Source organism: Hevea brasiliensis, chromosome 18 (assembly GCF_030052815.1).
Source record: "Hevea brasiliensis isolate MT/VB/25A 57/8 chromosome 18, ASM3005281v1, whole genome shotgun sequence".
NCBI classification, from domain to species: domain Eukaryota; kingdom Viridiplantae; phylum Streptophyta; class Magnoliopsida; order Malpighiales; family Euphorbiaceae; genus Hevea; species Hevea brasiliensis.
This window is the reverse complement of record NC_079510.1, coordinates 45,012,087-45,031,134: the sequence shown is the minus strand read 5'-3', so window position 1 is coordinate 45,031,134 and position 19,048 is coordinate 45,012,087. Positions and strand designations below refer to the sequence as shown.

At 33.1% G+C, this 19,048-nt stretch overlaps 2 protein-coding genes across 2 annotated transcripts; both read left to right on the top strand.

The window, feature by feature from the left end:
- The first annotated feature begins 6,548 nt into the window (after positions 1-6,548).
- On the top strand, positions 6,549-11,666 carry LOC110641801 (uncharacterized). The gene is made up of 5 exons (XM_021793638.2): positions 6,549-6,915; positions 7,257-7,368; positions 9,531-9,623; positions 10,633-10,833; positions 11,173-11,666. The coding sequence occupies exons 1-5, from the start codon at positions 6,596-6,598 to the stop codon at positions 11,404-11,406; spliced, it is 960 nt and encodes a 319-aa protein (XP_021649330.2). The 5' UTR covers positions 6,549-6,595; the 3' UTR covers positions 11,407-11,666.
- A 5,890-nt stretch (positions 11,667-17,556) lies between these two features.
- LOC110641792 (protein TIFY 5A) lies at positions 17,557-18,099 on the top strand. Its single transcript, XM_021793630.2, has one exon. The coding sequence runs from the start codon at positions 17,636-17,638 to the stop codon at positions 18,059-18,061; it is 426 nt and encodes a 141-aa protein (XP_021649322.2). The 5' UTR covers positions 17,557-17,635; the 3' UTR covers positions 18,062-18,099.
- Positions 18,100-19,048: the final 949 nt, after the last annotated feature.

The following is a 19,048-nucleotide window of genomic DNA, read 5'->3' as shown; positions in this document are numbered from 1 at the left end:
ATGGGTAATTGTAGACCGCTTGACCAAATCGGCTCACTTCTTACCCGTGAAGACTACATATTACGTAGCACGGTATGCGGCTCTACATTCGAGAAATAGTCAGTTGCATGGAGTTCGGCTTCCATAATATCCGACAGAGGGCCCCGATTCACTTCGGTTTTGGAGAAAGTTGCAGGAGGCTCTTGGCACCTGATTGAACTTGATCTGACCTTCCACCCTCGAGCAGACGGACAGTCCGAAAGGACAATCCAAACACTGGAAGACATGCTTCGCATGAGTGTCTTGGATTTTGGAGGTCAATGGGATGAGCAGCTAGCTTTAGTGGAGTTTGCCTATAACAACAGTTATCACTCCAGCATAGGGATGGCACCCTATGAGGCACTATATGGAAGAAAGTGTAGGTCTCCTCTGTGTTGGACAGAAATGGGGGAAGCGAAGGTGCATGATGTAGACCTAGTGCAGTACACTTCAGAGGTAGTTCCTTTAATCAGGGAACGACTGAAGACAGCTTTCAGCAGACAGAAGAGTTATGCAGACCCCAGACGGAGGGATGTGGAGTTTGCAGTGGGCGACTATGTATTCCTGAAGGTTTCTCCAATGAAGGGAGTCATGAGATTTGGAAAGAAGGGCAAGTTGGCACCTCGGTATATTGGACCTTTTGAGGTTACGGATAGAGTAGGAGCAGTTGCCTACCGGTTGGAGCTACCACCCAACCTCTCTCACGTTCATCCCGTGTTTCACATCTCCATGCTCAGGAAATACATTCCCGATCCTTCTCATGTACTGCAGCCGGATGTGATAGAGCTAAAAGAAAATTTGACATTTGAGGAGCAGCCTGTAGCCATAGTGGACTACCAAGTGAGGCAGTGAGATCAAAGCAGATCCCTATGGTTAAGGTTTTGTGGAGAGTCGATCGGTGGAAGAGTGCACTGAGTCGAGCGGGACATGCGTAGCAAGTACCCTTATTTGTTCAATGTATAATCATGTGCTTTATTCTGCCTTGTGTAAAAATTCGAGGACGAATTTTCTGTAAGGGGGGGAGAATGTAACACCCCAAAATTTTATTATTTATGAGTATTTTTGGTATTTTAATTTTATTTGAATTTTAGGAATTTTTTTGAGATTTTTCGGATTTTAAAAATCGGGTTCGATTTTCCGAAAATATAAACTTTGATGATTTTTAAAAATTAATTTAAAGACCACGTGGCAAAACTAAAAATATATTTGGAGTCTACGTATTTTTCTGAGTTTTATGGAATTTTTTCGGAATTTTTGGACCTCGTTTTCGGTCCCGAGGCAGAGTAAAAATTCAAAATTTTGTGTCCTAAATCGAACCGGCCGAATCGAACTGGACCGGATCGGACCTGTCGAATCGGACCGGTCTCTTCTCTTTTTCTTCCTCCCGCACGCGACGCTCCCTCCCCTCTTCTCTCTCTCGTTTCTCTCTCCTCTCCACCCCAGTGCGCTGACCCGGCCAATGACCCAGTAGCCGCCAGCCAGTGATCCTGCCGCGCGACGGCCGAAAAGCGCCTGAAATGCTCCCTGCGCGCGCGTGCGCCGCTCCAGCTTCCCCGGCCAAATCCTGCCGATCCGGCCACCGATTGGACCGGGTCTTGTGTCCAGAATCATCTACTCGGCGAGAGCTTTCCATAGACACCAAGAACGCCGAAATCCATCGAGCGGATTGTCCGATTTTTGCTCGGGAAGTTTTTAGCCCATTTCGACTTTTGGGCTAGATTTCTTGAAAACCGTGAATCCCACAAGGAAACCGAGGCCACCAGCACGCTCCATTCGTCGAGAGCTTCGCAACGACATAAATTTTGAATTTTTCCGACACCGTTTTTCGGTGGGTCCCACGGAACTTCGCAGTGTATTTTCGACCATTAAATGAGCTTAGAAAATTCTGAAAAATTTATGTACTAACCCCCGTGTTATGGGCTTCGTGTAGGTATCCTCGATTCGCGGAAATTCGACGATTGGCCAAGATGCGCAAATTTGGGCGGACATACCCGTTACCGGAAAAGTCTCCGAATTGGACCGAGGTTTTAGCTAGCCCCCCATTGTCAGACGTCCCGAGCGCGTTCCCGAAGTCGGAATCGGCAAAGGTAAACCCGAACCTTTTTTTTTCGTAATTTTCTAGTGCTTAAATAGGATTAAAAATCCATAAAATATTCGTGATAGCTTAGAAAATTACGATTCTTTTTGCAATAGCTTAGTAATATTGCTAAGGACCGCGGGGCAAAGTTTTATAATTTTTAGAGCTTGTTTGGGCAGTTTTTGCAAAAATGATCAATAATAAGGACTAAATTGAAATTTTGCGTATTGTGATGAATGATTGATTTGATGGGCCCAGGAGGGGCTGTGTGATATGATTGAACTGTTGATATATGGATTGTGAATATAGAAGTGCGTTTTTTTGCCCTTTTGCAGGTTGGGTAGGTACTAGGTATAGGGGAGACTCTGCCGGATTTTCGGCACGACTTAGGACGTACTTGATCTTTTTCTTTGTTTGTATTGAGTCAAATTTATTAAATAGATGTAATGTAATTGTCAGGTGAGCCGGGACAGCCTTCTTCCTCCGCCCAGCCGCCACAGTAATTTGTCGTCAAGTTTGTGAGTAAAATATTAATTTTAATTGTAATTTCGATATTATTATATGTTCAGCATGCCCATGCATCACTTATATGCATATATTTATGTAGTTAAACTCTAGGCACGAATTATGTTGCATTCATAACTGTTAATGTGCCATGAGTGTTGTTGTGGTAATTTGGAGCAGTGTGTGTGCGTTGGCGTGCGTGTGATGTGGTGTGGACTATGGATAGGACGGGGTAGTCACGGCTTGAGTTCTTCGCTGGGACCCGTTCCTTCGAGGGGTAGTCACGGCTTGAGTTCTTCGCTGGGACCCTCGATTTGGTTTATTAAGCGAAAGTCGGCTTGAGTTCTTGGCACTGGGTTGGATTTAAGAGAGTCGTATAGGGATCGGCTCCCAATATATTATGATTGATGCTACAGTGTGTGAGTGCTCCAAATTACCTTTTGATGCTATGATGTGAATATGATGTTGATGTTGCATTTCACTCTACAGGGTGCATTAGTTACAGATAGTTATAGAGATTATGGTTAAAATTGATATTTTACTCTCTGAGTCGAACGCTCACTCCTGTTCAAAAATTTTTATAGGCCGCAGGAGGATATTTTATTCTGGGTTAACCTGCTTTTATACTTCGCAGGTTGTTTATTGATATTTGTGTAATTTTATTTACTCCTAGAATTTCCGCATGTGTTAGCAGTAATTATTTGAATTTGGTCTGTAATATTATTATCATGTTGGACCTGTAAACTTAATATTTTAAGTCTGTTTTGATGGATTGGATGAGGGAGCTGAGCTCCCATTTATTATTATGTTGATGAGTATGTGGAGGGTGAGCTGAGCTCCCCAATGGATTGTTTATTGTGTTTACAGGTCGGGTGAGTCAAAAACTCCCCGTTGGTAAGTCCATTTTATGGCCGGACTCTGTCCGTTTGTTTTCTTGAAATTGGGCCCAAATGGGCATCAGCATTGGGTAAATGAACAGTTAGACTTACTACGGGCCTCGGGGGCTTTAGGCTGGCCCAGGTCCTAGTGCCGGTCCGGCCCATAGGTTGGGTCGTGACAAATGGATTGAGCTGAGATATTTAAAGTGATTACTTTGGGGTAGTACCACTCAATCCAAGCTAACTCCTTCCCTATCACTAGTTTGGCCTCACTGAACTTGCAATGTATGTATTCTGTCTTCGTTCTACTTAACTTAAAACCTTTTGACTCTAGAGTACTTCCCCAAAGCTTTAGCTTTCTATTGACTTCTCGCGTCTCATCTATTAGAACTATATCATCTGCAAACATCATGCACAAAGGAATACTCTCTTGTATATGTTTTGTCAATTCATCTAAAACTAATATAAAAAGGTAAGGGCTTACAGCTGAACCTTGGTGTAATCCAATTAAGATAGGAAAATCTCTTGTGTCCCCTCCCACTGTGCACACAATAGTAGTTGATCCTTCATACATATCTTTTAACGCTTGTATGTACCTAATAGATACCCTCTTATGTTCTAACACTCTCCATAAGACATTTCTTGGAACACTATCATAAGCCTTCTTCAAATTGATAAAAACCATGTGTAAATCTTTCTTCACATCTCTATATTTCTCCATCAAGCTTCTAATGAGAAAGATCGCTTTCATAGTTGAACGATCGGGCATGAAGCCAAATTGATTGGGAGAGATAGAAGTGTCATGACGTAGTCGATGTTCTACAAATCTCTCCCACAACTTCATAGTATGGCTTATGAGTTTAATTCCCCTATAGTTTGAGCAACTTTGTATGTCTCTCTTAGTTTTAAACATAGGTACTAAAATACCCCTCTTCCATTCATCAGGCATTTTCTTTGAGTTTAGAATCTTATTAAATAATTTAGTTAACCATGGTACTCTCATATCTCCTAAACACTTCCATACTTTAACTGGTATTTCATCAAGTCTACAGGCTTTACCCACTTTCATTCTATTAAGTGTTTCCTTTACTTCTAAAGATCTAATATTTCTAGTATAATTCATATTTTTTTCTATTGCTCTGTAGTCTATATTCAAGCTATTACCACTTTGACTATTGTTAAAGAGATCATCAAAATAATTTCTCCATCTTTCTTTAATGTCCTCATCTTTTACCAATACTTTACCTTCTTTATGCACCTAACTTGATTAAGATTTTGACATTTCTTTTCTCTCCTCCTTGCTAATCTGTAAATATCTTTCTCCCCTTCTTTAGTTCAAAGTTTTTCATATAACTTTTCAAAGGCCTGCGCTCTTGCTTGACTAACTGCCTTTTTTGCCTCTTTCTTTGCTATCTTGTACTGTTTATATGCCTCATTATTATTACACTTAGATAATTTCTTATACCATTCCCTCTTTCTTTTCACTGCCTTTTGTACTTCCTCATTCCATCACCATCTCTCTTTTGAGGGTGGTCCATATCTTCTAGACTCTCCAAGTACTTTTTTAGCTACTTCTCTAATCTTTAATGCCATCTTTATCCACATATCATTGGTCTCCACATCTAGCTTCCATGCTTCGGACTCGAGAAGTTCATTTTTGAACTTTACTTGCTTTACTTTTTTAAACTTCCACCACTTTGTTCGAGCTATATTATTTCTTCTAACCTTACTTGAATTGTTCCTAAACTTGACATCTAAGACCACTAACCGATGTTGACTTGTTAAAGCCTCTCCTATAATGACCTTGCAATCATTGCATAGAGCTCTATTTGTCTTCCTGATTAAGAGAAAGTCAATTTGACTTCTATGTTGTCCACTTTTAAAAGTCACTAAATGTGACTCTCTTTTTATAAAGTAGGTATTTGCTAATATTGGTCGTATGCCATAGTAAAATCCAGAATACTTTTTTCCTCTTCATTTCGGCTATCGAAACCAAAACCTCCATGAACATTCTCATAACCTTGCCTGTCACTTTCTACATGTCTATTCAAATCTCCACCTATGAAAACATTCTCTTCATTCGGTATGCTTTGCATTAGATCATCTATATCTTCCCAAAATTTTTGTTTACTCTCACTATCTAGTCCTATTTGTGGGGCATAAGCACTAACTACATTTATTGTTTCTCCTTCAGTACTAGCTTTACTTAGGGGTGAGCAGAATTAGGTTCAAATCAAAAAACCGAACTGAACCGAGTCAATTCGGTTCAATCGGTTTGGTTCGATTTTATATTATAAAATTTTTTATTATTTCGGTTCGGTTCGATTTTGAAGAGATAAAAATCAGTTAAACCGAATCGAATCGAATAGTAATTTATATATTCAAATCGAACCGAATCGATTTTTGAATTGATTTATTTTTATGAAAAATTTATGAATTATATTTAATTATATATATATTAATTGTTTAATTTCATTGATTAATGGTTATTAGGTTCAAACCAAAGTCAAAATTAGACCAAATAACTTGAAAATCAAGTCTAAATTAAAAAATCAATTAAAAATCAAAATCGATTGGTTTAAACCGAACTGAAATAGAGCGATTCGATTCTATTTGATTTCTAAAATTTAAAATTCGATTTTTATAATTTAATTTGGTTCGGTTCGGTTCGAACCGAATGCTCATCCCTAGCTTTACTAGTATAATTCTATCTCATACTCTTTTCACAACTATTACAGCATCTTTTAATGTCCCACAAAAATTAACTATAAATTTTTTTTTTATAAAATTTCAACTGAAAATAAATATGATATATTTTATTGAATAATATATTTTAATAAAAAATAACAAATATTTAAATATAAAATGTAAAATAATAAATTATTTATAAATTAAATAAAATTCAAAAATTATATTATAATTTATTATTCACTTTTATGAATTTAATTTTGATGAATTTATTTTAGATACATGTTTTTCATACAAAATTAAAAGAATTGAACATGGGCAATCGAAGAAATTGTTATAGCTGAAAACAGCGTTTTCCACGGTGTGACTAGGTAAGTAACTCATAAAAACGAACCTCTCTGGATGATGGAACAGCGGTCAAAAAAAAACCATGGAAGCTCTTTACCTCCTCCTCTCTATCGTGTCAACATTCTTCATTTCCTCTGCTCTCTCTATCCTGCTCCTTCTTCGCACTCTCCTCACGCGCCTCCACTTCATCTATTCCACCCCTCCCCCTTCCGCCGGTTCTGCCGCTCACTCTCATTCTATCTATGAAGGCACTGTCTGGCATGAGCGCCGCCATCCCGTCCGCCACTCATTTCGCTACTCTGTTCGTTATGCACTTTTTGACCTAGACAACTCGTCCAAATCGCCACCTGGCCACCTCTCCGCCGACGAGGCTCGCCAAAAAACGGAAACCACTGGACCAGTGTAGTTACTCGTTACTTCAAACTTTTTGTAAATGCCTCAATTACGTAGTATGCTTCATTTGTCCAAATTAAATTAACTTTATGTTCTTCATTGAGCATTAGCTCGGTGGTACTGAAGTGTTTCTGTATTAGAATTGAAGGATATGTTGTTGTTGAATTGAATTAGTTCCACTGTTTCCTGTTAGTTGATTTTTAGTGCAAAATTTCAATCAGTTCCTAGATTTCAACTGATTTGGTACTCTATTTTCCAATTTGCTGGCTGCAATACACTTCTTTTTTCTCGCATTGGTCCATAGTTCTCGTTTTTTGTTTTTTATTTTTTTATTTTTATTTTTTGTGCAGTTTTCTCCTGACAATACCTCCCAGCGTGGGATATGATCAAAATCCTTTGAGTGTGTATTATTGCTATGACCTTGAAGGCTCTATTCAGCATTTGAAGAAATGCATTGCTGAGGTGTGTAGTTCTGTACATCGTGGTTAATTGGAAAATGCTTTTACATTTTTTACATTGAGATATCACTCAAAAGTCATTATCTAACACAAAATTTCTAGTCTATTTGAGTTCAATCTAGAGCTATATACCGTTGAATGTACTCATTAAATACGCAGAAGCTCAAATCTTATAACCTCATAAAAACCTTATTAGATTTTGCACATCAAGGAGCAGGTTATGGCATATGCTGTTTTGAAATTTGTTTCTTCCTTGGCTTTTTCTCATATAAAGTTATTGTCTTATATGAATTTAAGAGTCATATTTGTCTTCAGAAAATTTAACCATTTTGAAGCTTTGCATGTAATTTTTCAGATTATTTCAATTTTTATGTTTACTTGTTCGATGATCCTATATTTGTTTACGGGAAGCCTTTGTTTATGAGACTTAATATCCAAACATGATGTCATAAGATATTCATAATGATACAACATCTGAATGAGTTTTAACAATTTGCCTTTGACCCAAAAGCATTGGAAAAGTTTCATGAATATCACAATCATATGCCATAAGGCTCACAGTGTATAGTTGACTGCCAGTGAATTGATACTATCCGGAGTTATGAGTTTGAACCTCAACTACAAGATTTTTGCTGCCAGTTTTGTTATTTTTCCACTGGAAATTGCATCATATTGAGCTTGACTAGGATGTGGTCAGGTTTAAATTTAGTCAACCTAATAAATTGTTAGTTAACTACTTATTGGATGATCGACTTCTTGTAATTATTTGGGTGCAGAATCTTTAACTTGATTGTTCTTTACATAGATTTACCTTGATCAAGACAGAACTAAGTTGTTTTAAGGTTCATCAAAATAGACTCTGCCAGGATTGAGACTTGAGGGAACTGCTTGACTTTTGGCTTTGTTGGCATAAGGGAAATTTCATAAATTTATCTGAACATAATTGCTAACATGAGCCTTTTTTCTGGAAAAAATTATTTTTAAGCTTTATGTTACTGCAGTTTTTTCAAATTCAAAAAAAAAAAGAAAAAGGAATAAATTTGAGTTGTGAAACAAACAATAAAATCAATTTCTATGGTTCTAAGTTCTAACATAGGACAAGCAAGTGCCTGAGCATGTGTGCTTGCTTGTTGAGAATTAAGAGTAGTAATTATTTTAGAAAAAATCTGCAGTTTCAAAAGTAAACATAAAATTCAAACTTTTAAGTTTTCCCTGAAATCAAACTTTTAAGCTTTGTCCTTTGAGCAAGTTTAAAATGCTAGCCGATTTGCTTATTGAAAGTCAAGGACGTATGTTTAACCATTTGAAAAGGGAAACATTTATCATCTAGCAGCTCTGAGATTAATACAAGTAAAAACAAAATAATGCTTGTAATTGCTGCTTGCTCTCGATCTCTTTTAGTACACTTGGACCATCTTTTCTGTTGCCTGGTTTTCTAACCAAAATGTTTTTACTTTCTTTCTTTTGTCAATTTAACTTTGAGTTTTTAGCTCCTCCTTTGCATGCTTGGATGAACTGAGGTAGTGGGGCTCATCATGCATGCCATAGGATAGCCTTGGCTTGGGTCTGGTTTCTGGCCGTGGCTCTCTAGGCCTTGAACTGGATGGCATAGGGTCATTTCGGGATTGTTTTGGTTCAGTTCTGATTGAAACAATACAACAATTGAAATTGTTTTCTCCTTAAAAAAAATAAGTGTGTCAAAACTGAAGGTTCCTGTCTGATCCAATTCAAGGTTCGGTGAAGGGGGCCAAGCTTGGCTCTTAGGGGCCACAATTCCTGCCGATTCAGAACCATGGACTGTTCAATGGTCGTGGGTCTGGGTTTCACCGGTATGGTTTCGATTCGAGCCCAACTCCAAACTGGCCATGGCCGAGACTATGGTAGGATATTTGAAATGCTCACCACAATTTATAATGTATGAATTGTGAAATTGGAGCTTTTAAGGCATTATTTTTGTCCTCAATTTGGAAATTTTTACACTTTTCCTTTAATGCTCAAGCAAGAAGGCAAAGTATGTCTCCTCATGATTGCACTTTATATTTGATAATAGGAACTGAACATTGTATTGCTGGCCAATTATAATCCTGATTGTGTATTAAATTTCATGTGCCATGTTGATTGGATACACTAGATGTTTTGCTGATCCTGATGATGATTATGATGTAGGTAACAAATACACCATGGGGTGAAAGAGTCATATTTGTTTTCGATCCAAACTCAGATTTAGTGGCAAAACCATTGCATGTCAGCCCTTTTATGGTATGTCTGCTGTTTCTTTTTTCATCAAGTGCCATATAATTATATGTTCTGCTGCTTCTTCTTCATCTTCTCTCTCTCTCTCTTCCTGGTTTATAGTTTCTTCTTCTTCTTCATCCTCTCTGTCTCTCTCTCTCTCTCTCTCTCTCTCTCTCTCTCTCTCTCTCTCTCTTCCTGGTCTAGGTGGATATACACAGTTTTCTATCATGTGTTCTTTTGTCGAAGAAATCAATAGGTTTCTCATGTTCTTATGGTTTCTAATTGTTCCACTGGAATTGATTCCTTCTCCATGGAGATGCATACTGCAATACAATAGGCACCGTGTTGTAACTTCACCCATAAGTTGATGTTGTTCTACAGTAATTGCGTATAGCATGTCCATCTTTTAGGCTTTATGCCATAGGAAGGATATGATGGGAGGAAGGATCTACTGTGGCCCATTTTTGTGTAGAGCCTTTTCTCTTTCACTTGGAAAGGGCAATGATTATTACTTTAAGACCAATACAGCATAGGTTCAATCCTGGTTTCTTATTGATAAATAGTCAAGCAGAAGGACTTCTTGACTTTCATGTGGAAAGGTTTGAACTGATCTGCAACATAGAATGTTGCAACCAACTTAGGTCCTCACAATACTCCTCAAAATAGTGTTAACAATTGTTGGCTTCAGAGAGGCGGTGAAGCTTCTATATTTTTCTTTTAGCATGTTAATAGTTGTTAAGCTTAAAGATTTAAGTATGCCGTACCAGAGAGCTCGTTGAGTTCATCGACTTATCGAAATACGGGATTTTAGGAATCATGCATATCAATGTATTGACGTCACAATAAAAAATTCAACATGTTAAGATCGTGATGCTTAATGGATGTGAGAGTTGTGCAACCTACACCAACCAAAATGTTATGTTGTTTGTCAGTACTTTAGCAGTTCATAATCTTAACATATTTCAAATGTTCTCTTCTTTATCATGAAAAGGAGATTTCACTTTTTAAAAAGGACATTTATGAAAAATTGCAGGATATGTTGGGGGATTGGAGAATCAGAGCAAATTCTCCTGGTGACGGCTTATCTGTGTCCATTTCAGTTCAACACCCTGAGCTCGGTGACTATTTTGTGGCTACTTTGAAAGCTAAAAGAATCTCCCTGTTCTTGGGTAGTGATCATGATTTGTTCTTCTGGTTGATGCCTCATAAAGTTGCATTTTGGATATATTGGCATGTAAGTGGAGTTGAATGTAATCTTGATTGGAATCTTGATCTGAGCAGCAATATTTTTTTTTGTCAACTTGCTCATTTAATCATTATTACAATTGCCTCAGGAATTGCACATCCATTTAGCTCTATTTAAACCTAACATTTTTTTTTTCCATTTTGAGAACATGTAAAACAAAAAAAAAAATTAACACCTTTGAATTTGAACTGTTATCGTTTTATACATTTGCTATTAGAATATTTGTATTCTTTTCTCTACTTGTAAAAATATGCTTGTAATACAGTTCCTGAATGACTTGAATTTTAATAATATTTGTTCATTCTCTCTCACCATGTTTTCATGCAGGCCCTTAAACTGTGGTGGAAAAATGTGCCATATATCCAACACCCAAGGTATAGTAGCCCTAAATATAGGGAGGAAGCAATGGCACGTGATCAAAAGCTTCAATGCAGTCAAGCACCTGTCAGGGACAAGGATAAATATTTGCCCCATGATGGATTTTGTCCAGGAAATTTCTCTGATGGGAATTATATAGAACGCCAGTTTAAGTGGAGAGATGCCAAATGGCCTTGGGGTTGAACTCTGAGGGGAAGCTTTTCATTGAGCTGTATTTAATGCAACTGAATGTTTCTTAATGTCCTCTGTGTCAACATGTTATGTTTATCTACCTAATGGTTTTATCAATAAGAAATGCAGCTATAACTAGATTTGCCCTCTCCTACGTAGCAGGAATTATGGTTGAAGTCATATTAGTTTTGCACTAATTAATGGAACTCGATGTTGGTTGTATTGAAACGATGTTGTTTGTATTGAAGAAATAAAAGTTCCAACATTGCTAATTGCTTGTTTGTTATTTAATGATTGTTAATAACCCATTTTTAACTTCCCTTTCTGCTTGTTTGTTCTCTACTTTCATTCATCAATACATTCCATTATTTTGTCATGTTGTTTGGGATTCCCTACAATCAATGGACAGGTATGCATTTTCTAATTCTCATTTATATTTTTTTGCAATTCATCCAATGTTTTTGTACTGAAATGAAACATGCTTCCATAGTTTACGTACAAGTGATTTTCCTTGGTTGTCTTGGTCTGATGGTATTTATAGATTATAGTGCCAGTAAAGACTTACTTGAGTTGAGTTGAATAATGCCAGTAAAGACTAGAGTGTACAGTTTTCTTTACTAATGATGTTTATAAACCATTGTAGAGTAGAATGTCCTTATTAATTAGCTTTGGTTTCATCCTGACATTGAGAGAGAGCACACATTAGTTAAATGAGTGTTTCATCCTTTATAACTTGAATCATCATCATCATCTGAATTTAAGTTTTCCACTGATGTAAATCTGAGAAACTGCATATCTCTGTGGTGTAATCTCTAATCACATGTCCTATTAACTGTTGTCGTGTCATAATCACAAATTTGTGACTCATGCATCATTATTATCATGCATATTCTAACAGGAAATAGTAGCAGATTTCTCATTGTACTTGCCTCGTGCATGTGTACGGGAACACTCTCATTCTGCTATTTTAGATGAACGGCTTGGGCACATAGCAAGAGTCATGGAAGGAAAAATGTGGGGACTTCTGTATGTAATGATCATTCTTTGCCAGGTAAGAACATTAAGCTTATCTGCATTGATTAGAATGGTTGTATTGCATGGTTGAATATTCATGGCAAATACAATGTCTTGGGTAGATAACCAATAAAATTAGCATTTTGGATTAGGTCCCAATCATTCTTGGTGCGGTGCATGTGTGGCTAGAGTTGTGCCACTGCTTGACAATTATCATCGCGTGAAAGTTATGCTGGTGAGATACTCGTGCAAGAAATAGTATGTTTACTTTTTCATTGATGCTCGTGCAAGAAATAGTAAGTTTACTTTTCATTATATAAAATGACGATATTAACCACCAGGGCAGTTCAGGTAATTGATGTTCGGTTTGGCAGTTAATTAGCTATTTTATTAGGAGATGGCTGATGATTGATGGTTGGTTATAGTTTACTTATATTAATTATTTGATAAAAATTTATTTAATTATTATTGTTGGCATGTATATATATTATATAATTTATTTTATTATTAAATAAGTATATAATTATTAATTTATTATATTATAACAGTATTATATATATATATAATAAATTATATAATATATTTTATTATTAAAATAAATAAATAAAAATAAAAAAATATGAATAACAGTATTTTATATATATATTTCTCATAAAATATGGAGAGATAGGTAGATTAAGAAAATAATAAAGTAGTCTTCTTATTTTAAAACAGCAACAATTTATCAAAAATAATTTTAATTTCATAATTTTTTTGAAATGCAACGATTCTGGCGGTTTATCAATTGAATAGTTATTCAATATTTTTACTTAATGAATATATAATAAATTATATAATATACTTTATTATTAAAATAAAAAAATATATATGAGTAACAGTATTATATATATATTTCTCATAAAATATAGAGAGATAGGTAGATTAAGAAAATAATAAAGTAGTCTTCTTATTTTAAAACAGTAAAAGTTTATTGAAAATAATTTTAATTTCATAATTTTTTTGAAATGCAACGACTCTGGCGGTTTATCAATTGAATAGTTATTCAATATTTTTACCAAATGAATTTGGAGTAACTGTTAGGTACAAAATTTCTGTAAGTTACTCTAAATCCCTAATCCAAACACCCCTTTAATTTATTTAACTTTATCGCGCACAGTACGTTCAGAGATAATTTTAAATGCACGGGCTGAGTGTGTATATTCACTCAGCAGAGTGGATAAGTTGATAAAGTTAATACCGACCTTATTGGACTATAGGTGGTTGTACGACACTTGCACTGTTGCACGTAGTAAAACTGTTGAGTTGAGTTTTCGAATTGGATTGAAATTGGTCTAGTTAAATTTAAGATTGAAACCGATTAATAATTTAAGGGTTTGAACCAGATCAAAATAAAAAATATTAAGAATTGAACCAGGGTTTGAAGCAAATTAAAATAAAAAATATTAATGATTGGGTTCACTTCTCCTACTTTTAAGATCATGAATTGGATTGAACTGAAAGTAGTTGTTTAGTTTGACAAAATTTGATATGATTTAAACCCATTTTTTTAAAATAAATAAGTAATCAATCATCTGTTACTTCAACTTGAATCAAACTAAAATTATTAAAAATTAAATAAAAATCAAATTGACCCCTCACGGTTCTACTCAGATTCATTACATTCACAAATTGGAATTAAAACTAAATCAAATCAGTCGACGGTCTGGATTAGGACGTAGGACGTAGGGTTATCTATCTTAATAATTCGATTTATTTTTCTTTTTGTGTGTACACAAATTAAAAACAGGGGAGACTTGGTAGATGCAACCAAGTCATAACTTTGAAGATTGAATTCTGGTCGCAAAGAGTCAGTTCCTGTTATTGAATAATATAGCTCAACTAGAGGAAAAATCACTGAATGGATTTCACGTTTTAGATTGACTTGTTCTTTGAACGCTTGAGAAGCGAGAAGACTATCTGCAGCCATTCTTTCAAAACGTTATAGTTACGTTTACGGTCGTTATCTTCAAATTCACGAATAAAAGCATTTCTAATTTTTTATCACGATTAAAAAGGTAAATTACATATTGTCTTTTAATTTAAATAGTTATTTTATTTTAATTATTTAATTTTAATTTATTAAAATAAAATTTTTTAATTTTAATTTTATTTAAAAATATATTTTATCTTGTAATAATAAAATTCTAAATTATTTTCTTTTCTTTAATTAACTTTAAATTGATATCTAATCGAAATAAATCTAGAAATCATTATTTATAGTTTTTTTTATATATATAATTAAAATATTAATAAAATATTATTTTAAAATTTATTATTATCATATAATTATTTTTCTTAAATAAAATTAGTTAAAATAGAAATAAATTTATCGATAATAATTATTAATTAATTTAATTGTAGAGAGAAAAGATTAAAAAAAAAAAAGGAAGGAAAAGAGGACAAAAAGGTAATGTTATTTTTTGTTAACCTAAAAACTTGCTATTATAAATTAGGAAGACTTTTCTTAAACAAAATTAAAACTCAAGAATTTTATTTTAATAAATTAAAGTTGAATGATTGAAATTAAATAACCATCTAAGTTAAGGGACGATTCATGTAATTTACCTATGTTTAAAGTTATCGCGGCACAATATATCCAATGGTGGCAGCCATGAGGTGATCGGCGGTGTGCTTCATTTGTTTGTTTTTCATCTTCGTAGTTAGGATCTTTAGGTTGAGGATGGATTAATTTCATGGTTAATTTTAATAGGATTAGTTTGATCAGATGTAAATTGGTTGGTTTTCTTAGGTTCGTTTCTTGTCTCAAAAGTATGGATCTTAGATTTTCTTTATTTATAGTGCAAGACTACATAAAAAAAAAAAAAAAAAAGTATATGCTTTCATGTCATCCAACTTGAGGCTGCTAATAATTGGGGTATGAGCAATGTTATATGTAAGCATTATATAATTTTATTTTATGTAGATATATAATTGATAATGATGAAAGTATTTAAATATTTAATATTAAAATTATAAATAAAGATACATATATAGAGATTCTATTTTTATCCTTTATATTCAATATATATATATATATATATATATAAAATACCTAAATTGATGGTAGGCTATTGATTTAAATTGATACCTAAATCTGAATAGGCCAATTCATCAATTTTCCAAAATAAACCCTACAGCAGAACAGCCTACTAGGACTGTTTGGTTGCATTTTCTTTTTTTAAAACCCCATGTGACAAATATAGAAAATAACAAACAATATACTATTAAGGCAGATGCCATTTGCAATGTTGATTTTATTAATTTCTCATCAATTAAACAAAACAATTATTGTCCTTTTATTAACCAAAATTAAGCTTACACTACTCAAACTCTTTTTTTTTTTTTATTACGCCCTCGATTCACTAATAATACTTACATTTAAAATTTTTATAGTGATTAAGGAAATAATTAAAAAATCTCATTTTCATAAAAAAAAAATATTAATAATTTATTTAATTATTATTTTTTAAAAAATTTTAAAAAATAAAATAAATATTAATGTGATAAATAGGTGATATAATTTAAAAGGAGATTATAATATTAATTTTAAAAAATTATATTTTATATTTTTATTATATTTTATAGAGATAAAAGGTAAAATTAATAAAAAATAGTTAATTTTTCTTAATTCTTTAAATGTGATAGATAATTATAAATAAAATAAAAAGTAAAATATGACTATTATTTATATTCAAAGAGAGTATAATTTTGTAAATAAAAGTTGACTAAATTTGTTAAAATTACAGATCTAATTTAAATTAATTAGATAAAATTATAATAAAATATTAAAATTGGAATTTTATTGAAAAAAAAAATAAATTTTTTAAGTATAAAAAAAGAAAATTATATTTATAAATTTTAAATTTGGGCATATATTTTTAAAATGGTCACTTCTTACTATTAAATTAAATAAATCAAAATTAGAAAATATATAATAATTTATTAATTTGAAAAGAAAAATGAAATTTCCTTAAAGATTTCATTAGTTGATCACGAGTACCTTGAATTTATGACTTCCCACACCCAACGATGCCCAATTCTTTGAAGCCTCCCTCTCCTTGTTTGCTATTGGCCAAATATTCTATGGACAAAATAAAGACAGGTGGATCACTAATACACCGCAAAACTTCTATTAATTTTGTTCGCTGTTTTTTTAATATTATAAATATGAACCGATTAAGTTCACTTAATGAATGTGAAGAACTATAATTTACGATTTCTTAAATATAATTTATACTCATTTAATATAATATCTTGTACAATTTATTTAAATAAATTAATTTTAATTTTTTTATACAGTTAATTTTAAAAAAAGTTAAAATTTCTTAATTATATATGTTTTCTGTTAAGGTATAATATAATGAGACCTTGCCTATGGAGTTCATATTATATATTATTTAATTGGAGTGAATAAATTATGTTATCATTGAATATAAGCGAATTTCTGGTATGTAAAAGAACCAAACTAATATACGATAAAAAATAATAATAATAAAAAAAAAAAAATACTCAACCGTCACATTATTTTCAACTAACTCGACTTTAAAGAAAAAAAAATTACTGCTAAAATAATTCTAATTTATATAAAATTAAAATATAAATAAAATTAATTAAAATATATAATAAATAAATATAAATATAAATATAAATATAAATATAAATATAAATATTTAATGATTTTTCAACTTTATAAAGCAGCACCCCAAAATGGCTATTCCAATTCATTAAGTAAACAAAATTGAAAACGACATGTATCCAAGCCGACTATCCATGTCGACTATATTTAACATAAATATCACGTGCGTCAATAAATTTAAATTTTAAATTTTAAAAATATAAAACCAAAAAAGGAGTTGGAAAATTACTATTAGTAGAAAGAAAAGCAGCGGTGGCGGTTCTTAGGCGGCCTTTCTTCTTTTATGGCCGTCAGAAAAATATTAAAAAAAAAAAAGCATTTTCCACGTGATTTAAAAAAAAAAAAACCCAAATGTGGACGTGTCTATCGTTTTACTGTTGGTTGTCAATGAGCTAATCTCCGTGGCCCCACCACTTCACAGCTATTCGCTCGTTCACTATTCGTCTTCTTCTTCTTCATCTTATATAAATACCCAATCCCATTTCACTCTTCCGAAATCCAAACTTCGATCTATTTCTCCTTTTAATTTTCAATTTCTCAGATCAAATCGAGATGTCGAGGAACTGCAATCTTGAACTCAGCCTCTTTCCCACCTTCTATCAAGACCACCGCCATCAAGAACGACGACAACAGCAGCAAAAGCTAACGATATTCTACAATGGAAGCGTTTCTGTTTGGGATGCGACAGAGCTGCAGGCGAGAGCCATTCTGATGTTGGCTACCCAAGACATGGAAGATAAAATGAGAATAACTTCAACTGGGCCTTCTTCTTCTTCTTCGTCTTCGTTGTCATCGGAACAACCTGTATCGCCAACTTTGGAACGTCCTCCTCCGCCTGCTTATGGCCCTAATAATAATGGTTTGTCGATGAAGAGATCACTTCAAAGGTTCTTTCAGAAGAGAAATCATAGGATCCAAGCATCTTACCCTTACAACATTAACCGGCGGCCGCATGCATACAGGGTCGATCACCATTGATAAGGGATTTCATTTTTATTCTTTCTTTCTTTCTTTCTTTCTTTCTTTCTTTTAAACTAAACAATTTATCAGTTATTAGTTAATTCGCATAGAAAGGGTATAGAGGCTCCTAAATGTTGTATTGATGGAATGGGATTATAAATTTAATTTCTTGTTTATTAATAAAAAATAAAAAAAAAATCCTATATCTTTGTAATATTTCTTTAATTGCACTGACATTATAATGTGAATAGTTGTTGCTCGTAAATTTCGAGCAAAGTTAATATCATTTGATAAGATATTAATTATAAAAAAAACCACCACTACTGCTCATCCCAAAACTCGGGCAAGCCCAATGAAGGCCAATAATTACTCAGCCCAATTATACAAGTGAGTTAGCCCACTTGTTCTTTTGTTTTTATTTTTTTTTGGATGGAAGCCCACTTGTTCTTGAGTCTAAATACATTACTATTTACTGTAGCAAATTATTTTCTCATGTCTATTATAAGATTTTTTTTTCCTGAGATATTATGAAAATTTGTTTGACACAATTTGCATAATAAATATATTTTAATAGTTGATTATGATGAAATTTACATTATGATTAATAGTCATTATGATTATATATACAATAATTATATTCTAAAATTTTTATTTAGAAGTTTATTTAAATTACATCCTCTATGATTCAAAATAGAATTTGAAAAAAGAAAAAAAAAATGTCGACAATAACTTTCAAATCAAATGCTTTCGATTTATTGGCTAACTTATTTAGCAATTTTTTCGAGTTTCTTCCTCACGTATCTTATTGGTAATTCATTTGTAACGACTCGATTTATAGGCCAGACCAGCATTAGTATTTGGATTAGTATAGGGCCCCAAAGCCTATTGTAAGTTTAACTATTTCTAATTTATTCATAAAACCCAATAAAATAGCCTAATTTTAAGAAAACAAATAGATAAAATCTGACTATTAATTAGACTATCCAATAAGAGCATTAACTCTTC